This window comes from Musa acuminata, chromosome BXJ3-1 (genome assembly GCF_036884655.1).
Source record: "Musa acuminata AAA Group cultivar baxijiao chromosome BXJ3-1, Cavendish_Baxijiao_AAA, whole genome shotgun sequence".
In the NCBI taxonomy this organism is placed as follows: domain Eukaryota; kingdom Viridiplantae; phylum Streptophyta; class Magnoliopsida; order Zingiberales; family Musaceae; genus Musa; species Musa acuminata.
The window spans coordinates 22,789,946-22,800,366 of record NC_088349.1 but is presented as its reverse complement, the minus strand read 5'-3'; the positions used below and the strand labels follow the sequence as shown (position 1 = coordinate 22,800,366).

At 40.0% G+C, this 10,421-nt stretch overlaps 2 protein-coding genes across 5 annotated transcripts; one reads left to right on the top strand and one right to left on the bottom strand.

Annotated features, from left to right (window-relative positions):
* The first annotated feature begins 522 nt into the window (after window positions 1–522).
* On the top strand, window positions 523–3,392 carry LOC135628597 (uncharacterized). Of its 2 annotated transcripts, XR_010492903.1 has the most exons (5): window positions 523–776; window positions 839–1,034; window positions 1,140–1,226; window positions 2,470–2,682; window positions 3,190–3,392. XR_010492903.1 is itself a non-coding variant. In XM_065135347.1 (4 exons), the coding sequence occupies exons 1-4, from the start codon at window positions 559–561 to the stop codon at window positions 2,620–2,622; spliced, it is 654 nt and encodes a 217-aa protein (XP_064991419.1). In that variant the 5' UTR covers window positions 523–558; the 3' UTR covers window positions 2,623–2,767. The 2 variants fall into 2 exon arrangements, 1 of the variants encoding a protein (XP_064991419.1); XM_065135347.1 differs by lacking the exon at window positions 3,190–3,392 and having other exon boundaries at window positions 2,470–2,767.
* A 446-nt stretch (window positions 3,393–3,838) lies between these two features.
* Window positions 3,839–6,620, bottom strand: LOC135628596 (transcription factor bHLH49-like). Of its 3 annotated transcripts, XM_065135345.1 has the most exons (9): window positions 6,332–6,620; window positions 6,182–6,242; window positions 5,015–5,419; window positions 4,771–4,941; window positions 4,631–4,696; window positions 4,501–4,569; window positions 4,304–4,375; window positions 4,047–4,223; window positions 3,839–3,970 (listed from the first exon to the last, which is right to left on the bottom strand). In XM_065135345.1, the coding sequence occupies exons 3-9, from the start codon at window positions 5,417–5,419 to the stop codon at window positions 3,935–3,937; spliced, it is 996 nt and encodes a 331-aa protein (XP_064991417.1). In that variant the 5' UTR covers window positions 6,182–6,242; window positions 6,332–6,620; the 3' UTR covers window positions 3,839–3,934. The 3 variants fall into 3 exon arrangements, with proteins under 3 accessions (XP_064991417.1, XP_064991416.1, XP_064991418.1); XM_065135344.1 differs by lacking the exon at window positions 6,182–6,242; XM_065135346.1 differs by lacking the exons at window positions 4,304–4,375; window positions 6,182–6,242; window positions 6,332–6,620.
* Between the last annotated feature and the right edge of the window lie 3,801 nt (window positions 6,621–10,421).

Genomic DNA, 10,421 nt, shown 5'->3' with positions numbered 1-10,421 from the left:
AGCCCCCTTCTACCGGGTTCATCCCTATCTATATATAAGTCTTATGCAAGAATTGATCACCCCTCCCAACATATGCAAAGTTACCCCCTCCACTTGTAGCCCTTGCTCAAGGGTTAGTTGTCTCCCTTTGTTATTCATGAGGCCAACCCTCCTCCGCTTGTAGCCTTGCATGAGGGCTAGTCACCTCCCTCCATCTACAATCTTGCGTGAAGGTTGACTACCCTTCTCCGTTATGGATCAGATCGTTCTCTTCACCACAACAGGGCTAATCGTTCCCCTATAGGACAGCCCTTCATCGGTTCCCGATGAGCATCGTTATCGTAGGTTGTTAGGTTTCAATAAACGTATGATGTTGTACGAGCTAGATTGAGAGAGACGGGATGAACCGGCAGCATGATTATTTTAAAAAAAATTATTCGAAATTCTTTAAAATACATGCGCTACATGAAAATTTAGAGAAGATATTTTTTCGGAATTCGTCTGTTAAACAAGGTAAATATATATTATTTATAAAGTTGGGACGGGCACGGCCAAGCCGCAGGAAACCCCACCGCCACAATGGAGTTCTCGACCCGCGACGTCGGTGCGTGGAGTGAGTCGCTCTCTGCCTACGAGGGCCGCCTCGCCCTCCTCCGGAAGCCTGACCTCCTCCCCCTCGATGCCTTCTACCGGGCAGAGCTCCCCGTCCTCCTCCGCCGCAGGGAACCCCGCCCCTTCCTCACCAAGCCGGAACTCCGCCGCCTCATGCAGTGGAAGCTCTCCCGAGGCAAATGGAGGTTCTACTACCATTCCTGTCTTTCTTATCCTCCTATTGCTCATTGATGCCTTCGAATTTTAGGCCTCGGTTGCTGGATTACGTGTCGTCGCTGGACGAAGCGTCGGTGGACTCCGCCTCGCGGAGGGCGTTCGCGGCGCTCCCGGACCTCTCTAAGGCCGTCTCGGAGCTTACGGTGCTGAAGGGAGTGGGGCCGGCGACGGCGTCCGCTGTTTTAGCTGCCTACGCGCCGGATGTCGCGCCTTTCATGTCCGATGAGGTGGGATTAAGGATAGGTTAGAAGAGCAAAAGGCTAATGTCTTTTGCTCTGTGCTTGTTGCTATCAGTGATAATTAGATCTGATGCAATCTTTGTTGATAAAAAGGCTATGATGGCCGCGATGGGGAACGTGAAAGAGTATACTTTGAAGCAGTATCTTGCATTTGCCGAGAAGCTACAGACGAAGGCAAAGGTCTATCTCACATACACTGCCCTTAACGTAGTTGGCAAACATGCTGTGAACATTATGCCTTTTTTCGCTAGATATAAAGAATAAATGGCATTTAAGCAAGATGTTAAGGTTAGTTTTGACCCCATAAAGCGTGCAATTTCTATTCATTTTGGGAAAGATGACTTGACTCCTATGTCAAAACCTTCAAACGGCGATCAAACATATTATTCTGAATTTGCTAACTGGGACGGGAGACCAGTGTTGATGTATGTGATACCACAATCATTTCACTATACTCAGTGCCCTTAGGCTAGGATGTATTGTAAAAAACCTATTGATAATATAAAATCACCTCCTAAGACACTTTTAAAATTTTTGGCACTAAAAAATGGGCATGAAATGACAAGTGATTTTTATTATGTAAGCGCTAGCATTTTAATTTTGGTCTTCCCATCCTTTGCCTTAGACTTCGTAATCGTCTCTTGCTCGTGTCACCTATCTTCTCAGCAATTTGATGCATTGTAGTTTTTCTCTTTGTCTAGCATTTCCCCTAGGATTCACCATAATGTTTCTTATGGAATTTACTCAATTCACGAAACAACATGGTGTATTGTCAGTGTTAGCTTTTATGCCAACATAAGGCTCTGTGATGTTCACCTTATTGCTAGCGTATTATTTTTAACAAAAAATTGATTCGTTTTGACATTAACTGTGGTACTTCATCTTAATTTTTATTATGTATATAAATTCTTGGTAGGTCTCAGACAATCCATATATACTGATGATATTTCACTTTCATCGACTAAGATTGTCTCATTTTTATATGTAGCTTCAGGAAGGCCTATATATATATTTTTTAAAATTTAAGTTGGGGATTACTTGAATGACTACATAACCATCTGTAGAGCAAAATATATCACAGACAAAAGCTTGGACTTGCATAATTTAATCTGACTAGGTAAGTACAGCCCACAGTGTAGGTCTATGGTGTTCACTTTATCTGGAGCTACTAAAGCATTTCCGTTCCTCAAAATTATCAGACAGCTATTTAGGTAAAAGGGAAAGAGAAATTCTATATTTTTTATTTGTCTTCCCATACTTTTCAAGCTTATGCTGTATATAACGCAGGAATTTCACAAGAGTTGAGATAAAATCCTCTTCAAATACATTGTTTGTTTTTGCCTGAACATATTTATTTTAGCTGCTGCTTTCTTTGAGAAAGTCTTTGCAAAACTGGTGCTGATAGGACCTCTTATACTTGCAGGATTTAAGTGCTGAAGGGATTATTTTCACTCCTTCTGATGTCGAGAGAGCTTTGTGGAGCTCAGCAGTAGGTTCCAAGTTGCTGAAGTCTCCACCAAAAGATGATTTAGAGGCTGGTGCCAGGAAAAGCATTAAGAGGAAAAGAAAATTTTGACTCGAGCTAAAGTATCTTTCACTTGCTGTGGAGCAACTAGACATAACTTCCAGTACACTTGTAAGCTGTAATATATTTACATCACGAACTTCGTATCTTAGCTTTCAATGTGATGCTTGGGTGAGATCATCTGATCCTTTATCTATATATAGTCTCGAGGGTCAACCAAAGAATGGGATTAGGTGGATACTATTTTGTAGATTACACACTCGATCATTCTACTATATATATGTGTGCATGCTTGCGTGCATTTGTTCATAAGTAATCTTTGAAAGTCAAAGAATGGTGAAAGTGGGTCAATCAAAGAATGTGATTTGATGGTCCTGTTGCTACTCCAAGGATCAATCTACACTGAGACCTAGCTTTTAGTGCTATAGTTTCATAGGTCAGTAACATAATCAATTTGATGGTCATACTGTTCCTAATTGAATCTAGGCGACACAAAATCAAGTCATAACATGATGTGATATAAGCATAAGCTGCATATCCACTTGCAAGTTTAATTGGTAGTATATTTGAGCACAAGCACCTAGTAACACCTTGTTTCCATGCTATTGTTTGTGGCAGGGTTAATGAGATGGAATTTTCCCTGGACTTCAAATGGTTCCAGGATTTGGCAATTGCTACCTGTTAACCATGTCAGCTAGTTGGCTGTGAAGCCTTTGACTCCTTTTGGTGATTAGAAGTGGATATATATACCTTGCGTCTGTTTATGAGTGTGAAACAGAGACAGGAAAGCATTCCAGCTGAACTGTTGGCTTGAGATATAATCATCTCATGTTGTTTTATTGATTTAGGTATAGATCAATTTTATAGTTAATGAAGGAAATATAAACCTCTAATTTGGATAACTAAGAAATCAGAAACCTTGTTTTCAAGTCCTTTATATGCTAAAAACCTTCTTGTAGGTATTGTATTTTAAACTAAAAAGGCCACATTTCACTCATCCACTTCTTTTTTTCTTAGAACAATAAAAAAGTTCCATGTCAATTCTTACGTATAACTCATCTGTTTTGATGCCAACAAAAAAATGGGAGACCTTCATGGATGAACCAGAAACAAGCTGCTGATCATGCCCTTAGCCTTCATATACCATGTGATGAATTCATAAAAAAAAAGGAAGACAAAGGTTAGAAATGTGATGGTATACATCCGACATTATTCATGATTCAAAAGCCCATGAAATCTTTGAACAGATTCTTGAAGGATTCTGTACCGCCAGACAAATTTTCATGAGCTGAACCTAAAAGTTCAGAGTGATCTAAGGCCACCTACCAATGAATTAGTAAAATTCAGCTCTGTGGAAGTTTCTTCAGGAATGGAACTCATCATGCCATGCTCCTCCTAACTGTTGTCAAAAGTCAAATCAGTGGAGAATATGAAGACAACCATGCGAGTCCTGCAAAGAAATGGCTTCTTCTTACCTGAGAAATATTGGTCTGTGAGAGGAAGGCTTGCAGGAAGTCCCCTGGACTGGGAGCAGTGCAGAACATTTCAGGTTGAGTGACTCTTTGTGATGTTGATTCATACAAATGAGGTTGGAAGCTGCTCATTCCTGGACCAAATGCAAGAACAGCTGAACCTCCATAGCATGAATGGACCTAAATGACAGAAGGTAAAAGAAAGTTTTTTCAGGTACATCAGAAGAATAGTGAGCTTTCATTAATCATTTTTATCTTACATCTCCAGAAAGAGTTTGATCAAGATCAAAGTTCAGTTCTGGATCTACAGTCGCAAGCTTCATTGAGAGGAACTGTGAATTCAAGAACAGCAACAGCAGATGCTGAACTCAGAGAACAAATGCTGAGGGATGCCTCTTAAGGTCAGGATGAAACCTTTCTTACTGTTACAGTGGCATTAACAGGTCTCAGGAACTACCTCAACTTGGCGTTGCAATGACTGCACATAATTGATGATCTCCTCAAGCATCAATGCCTTGCCGTTAATCTGCAGCAACAGAAGATGTTTGTAGCAACAATTTTGGAGCCAATAAGAAAGCATTAGTTACCTTGCTGCACCCTGGAACAAGATCCTGGAGAAGTCTCATCCTTTCACTGATCTTTTCCCTTCTAATCTGCATACTTAGCAATCTGGACTTAGAGAAACTGAGAGCAATGATGCAGAAGGATGCTTCAGGTAGAAACCTACTCTCTCTGCAAGGCTGTGGCTGTTGGTTGCCTGACCTCGCTTAGCCCTGACGTGAGTGCAATCATTCTTGTGATTGTTGCCACCTCGTTTGACTTCATTCTTCTGTTCCTTCCCATCTTTCCCTGTCGCAGCTTTGCCAGACTCAAATGAAACATCATGCTGTTCTTCAGCCTTGAAAAGATAGAATTTGGTTGACTTCATAAGTTTGTTAGTATAACGAGAAGAGACGGAGAACTCATCTTACTTGAACTCTTTCCTCTAGAGACTGGGATGTTGAAGTACCACACTCGGCTTGACTCTTCCTCTTGTTTCCTTTGATGTTTGTCTCAGCGATACGCTTGCTACTTGCAGGGACATGTGGATGGCAGGGAGCAAAAGAACTCTTGTCTTCCTGAGATCTTCCATTGTCACAGGATGAGAGACCACCATCAGCAACCAAATCACCTGTTTCTTGGTCTAGGGGTAATCTAATGTGGTAAGAAGATATCATATGTGCCTCGTTAGAATCCATCTGTCGGACCACTGCAGCCAGGGGATCCCAGGTGTTTCCTGAGCTCTCTTGGGCAACTCTTGCAGCAGCACAGGGAGCCATCAAAGTGGATGTTGTTGATGTTCCAACAACATTCTGGGATTGTTGAGTGGAATACATCTGAAAGAGAAACTAGTTCATTCTAGGCATCAACATTAGCTACCCAAGGAAGAAAGCTGAAGCTCAAAATGGAGATTTAAAAGTTGAAATCATCTACTGTGGGAGGCAGATGTAACGTTTTTTTATTTAGCTAAAGAGATGGATGAATGCTGACTGTTAATTTCTTGCAGGACTAAACAAGGAACAACCACCCTTGGCAGCTTTATATCAAGAGGTGAAAAAGCAAGAGCAGTTCCCAAGCAAGAATCCTATACACAACAAACTGGTAAGAGATGCACATGTAATGTTCATAAAATGACATATATACAGAAAGTTAACCTTTCATCATAACATGCAAAAAAAAAAAAAAAAAATCTGCTCATTAAGTAATTTTATATGCTAGTTGCTATCTACCCCTGTTCTTTTTTTTCTCTCTCCTGAAGGTCTTAAACATATCACCACTTATCATGGTATTTTGGACCAATTTAGCAATCCAAATTAGGAATTCCAGAGGAATCGAAAGGCCATTTTTAACTAGAGAGAAGAACAGAAAAAATCACAAGGGAAAAACATTCCAATGGCATTCAAGTAGGTTTCTCACAGCATACATTTTTGCATGAACCTTGGCAGAAATTTGAACACTTCTGAATACCCCTTTTTTCTTTCTTTTATTTTCTGAGAAAACAGAGCTGAATAACTAAATTAGATTTGTGATAGGGACAACAACAAGTAACTTTTGAAACCTTGTGCAACTAGAAAGGGACAGGAGGGGAAGTCTTTGACCTATTTCCAGCTAAGGGATCTTTGTGGAAACAGCCATCAGAGACTCAATTCTGCAGAGTTCCTAAAGAAACTACTGTTACTATATAGGTATCTGAAAAACTGCAAATAAAGAGTGAACATGGCTAGAGACAGGAGCTCTTACAAAATTACCTAAGTATCAGAGTAAATGTCTTCAAGCTCCAGCTCCACTTCAGAAAGAAATGGAAGTTGTGGTCTCTGCTAAATCCAACAAAAAGTAACATGAAAACCCCAACACAAAAATCCTATCTCCATGGATATCCTAACCAGTTTAATTCATGGGGAAGAAAGATTGTCAAGCAGCATAAAACAAGATCCCAAGACAGCTACAGATTACCAACAATCAGCAACAAGTTGAAAAGAAAAAGGAGTGGTGTTTGCTTCACTCCGGAGAGGTGCTACTTTTGTTTAAGTGGGGGAGCTTAACCACTGCCAACTGCTCTCAGCAATCTATTCTTTTCAAACGCCAAACTTAAACTAATATAAGCTGAGGCATGCAAGATCTTGTGGCATGTATTAGGTGGCTCAAAAGTGAGACTGTGGGAGAACTTATCCTATTGTTGTATCCCATTGTTGTTCTACTGCTTTTCAGGGGGTAAGGTGCTTCTCTTCCACACAACGGTTTCAAGCTCGTTTCTCCAAATGCCAGCCAACATAACCCTTTTCCTCTCTCTCTCTCTCTGAAACATGTGGAATCTTAAGAGATTTTTACCTTCTTGTCCTTTACGCATCTAAAGCGGAGTTTGCTTGGAATTGGATGCTGGAACATCGTCAAAGGAAAGACATGAGAGAGTTAACCAGATTACCATCTCAAACCATGGGTTTTGTTTATGTGTCAGCAGTCATGGAACTATGGATGACACAGATTTGGAATTTGAATGATGGCTCAAATCAAAACACAGGATCAAGGATCAATCAGATGGTTTGGGATGTACCAAGGGAGTTTTCAGGAAATATCATAATTAGCATTCATTACATACAAGGTTAATATCTCTCATTGTTTTGTTGAATCTAAGCATTAAAATTTGGAAGACACGAATGAATTCCATATATGAAAGATGTACTTCCAACTCCAGAATTAACACAGACATATCTAACCAATATATCTCGATCCAGCAAATCCATTTCTGCCTGCTTGCGGTAAATATTCGCAAAGAACGGAACGTACATCTGCTTGCCATGTTCCTGTCCGAGGCATGCAGCAAGTGTTCGACCAATTGCCTCCTCAACTCAAAGACAGGTATTTTACGACGCATCCCGCAAGCAGCCGACACGGATCTGCTGCCGGCAGTAAAAGATGCGGTCCACGGCCACAATGATGGAACCAAAGAACAAAGCACGCACCAGCAAAGAACTGCATGCCTTCTCGCCTGTGGATGGAGGGCATTGGGATGCATCATGGCCTTGCGACGACCTTTTCCTGTGCCCCACAAGCTTTTCGGTGCGTTGCGGTTGAATCCCCATGGGCAAGCATGCATCCACAGAAAGTTGCCACCTTTCTCGGATTTGGCAATGCACTCAAACACTGCCTCTTCACGGTGCAAATCGTATCATCAGTTCAGAAACGAACTGCTGTTGTGAGGTCTGCCACCGACGAGGTTGAAGACAGAAGAATCATTCACACACGTAAAACTTACATAGAGTTACACACGCGAGAAGATACTAATGCTTATAAATGTATTGGATCGTTTTCTAATAGCTTAAACTCATAAGATTACTCATCCTAAGTATGTTTGATTCATAGAAACTCTACAAACACTCTCTACCTGAATAATTTTCTTTCATAATTCTTTTCTTGGACTATTATTTCTTTCTTCGTTTAAACGAAAGTATTTTAATTTGAACATCGGAAGAAGATCTCGTCGACCACACTCCACTTCTTGTAGGATTTTCCTAGAAAGCATCTCCAGACTACACCGAAAGCTCGAGTCTACCTCGGCTTATTTTGTTATATTATTACTTTGATATATTATTTGCCATAACAAAAGAAAAACATAATATCTAAAGGATATATGTTTTATCTAACTTCTCTTCATTCTCAACTCCTGTTATGACGACCCTATCATCACCATGAACACAGAAGCCAAATGACGAGCAGAAGCAATTTAACTGCAACAAATAACCTATCACAGGGTGTTGTTTGTGTCAACTTCACTCCATTCCAGCAAATGGAATAACAAAAGAAAATAACTCTGATCATGAACAGTCTACTTGTCTTCAAGAAGAACAACAGCTGTTTGCTTGTGCTAAAGATAATAACCTGTTGTTCATGTAGAAAACTTGAATCGGGCCAAAATCCTCATTATTGTTTGATGAATGGGCTTATTCCGACCTTTCCCAACTTTTCTTCTAGAGCTGGTCTAGGGCTCTATCTCACAGAGAAAAGGATCCTTTTCACATATTGAAAGTTTATAGAAATGCATAAATCTTAATATAGTATATGGATCTCTCAAAAATATTTAAATCCTTCACATGTGTAGTCTTGTTAGCATCAATCTAATTAAGTTTTGATTTAAGTTAAAAAATAATAATTCTAAATACCTAAAATTTCCTACTAGAATTGAGATCACTAAGACATTAAATAAATATTCTAAACTAATTCCCTACTTCAAAAAGGAAAAAAAATTGAGTTGGGAATAAGTTTAATCTGATTAATTATTTACTTTAATTTATGGGAGTCTTTTATTTAGGCCAGAAATGCACATGTAACACTTTGGTAATTAATTATTGTGCACAACAAAAATCCTTAATTGAATTTAATTTATTGAAAACAAATTTGGTAGGTAGGGAGTAACCTATAATTGGAACCATTCAAACTAGATTTACATACAAATGCATCACAATTTCTTTCTTGTAGCACATGATTTTTCTCCTGACAAAATTAGGGAATTATATAATATATTTTTAAAGTCAAAATTTTTAGTAATAATTGTTAGGAAAAGAGTTGGCACTAGGGGGAGGGGGGGTGGGGGTGAATTAATGTAGCGATAAAAATTACGTCAGTTTCAAAAATTTCGTTTCGTACGATAAAATTGATTTCGAAAAGATACTTAAAATTAAAAGCGTACGGAAGAGTATAGCAAGTAATGAGAAGGTAGTTTGCAGTTTAAAGTAAATTGCAATAAGTAAATGCAAACCGAGTTATAGAGGTTCGGTCGTCGTGACCTAAATCCACTCCACCGATTCCTCTTCCGTCGAGGCCACTAGCATCCATTATCGATCTTTCTTTAATAAGCAAAGATCAACCTCCTTCTTACACCCCTATTCTCCTTTTCACGAGACAACCTTTATAAGCACACACTCCTCTCTAAACATAATTCTAAGTTTAAGCTAAAGGAGAGGATTTCTCAAGAGATTTCTATAATGTTTTCTCACTTTTAAACTCTCTGTGCTTGTGTAGTTTAACTAGGGATGAGAGGAGTATTTATAGGCCTCAAGTTGATTCAAACTTGGAGCTTAAAAATATCTCATCCTACGTCTCTCGTGTACGGGCGGTACCATCGTCTATGTTGGGTGGTACCACCGCTAGTGCCAGTTTGACATTGGGCGGTACCACCGCTTGACAGGGGTGGTACCACCGTTGGTAGCATTTACTACCGGCGGTACCATCGCCCAGAATTCCTAGGGTGCTATTCCCCAAGCGATGCCACTACCGACCAGGTTTTCAACATCCTGGTTGGGCCTTAAATCCAACCCAAACCAGCCCAACTTAAGGCTCAATTGGCTCCTAATAGAGTTGATGAGATTACCTCCCAATCCCAACTCCAATTATGTACTAACTATGATTCCTAAGACATATTCTAAGCAAAATAAGTTCAATTTCTTCCGGCGAGCTTCCAGCGATCTTCCGGTGAACTTCTGACGATCTCTCGGCAATGTTCCGACGGACTCCCAATAAGCTCATGGACTTCACAATGATCTTTTTCGTAAGTTCCGATGAGCTTCTTTGGCAAGCTTCAAGATTTCTCGATCAATTTCGGCAGAACTTTCGACAAACGTTCCGACTTCCAACGAGCTCTTGAACTCCCAACGAAATCGTGTTCTTGACTCCGAGACTTCATTTTGCTTTATGCCTTGCTATCGTAGTTAATCTTGTACACGTAAAATATACTTCGATCTAGATAATTATTACTAAGCATGAATCATGTTGTCCGGCATGTCATTGGTCCATCGACGCTTCGTCCGATTCTTCGGCGCATCGTTCTCTCTTGTGGCCTATTGT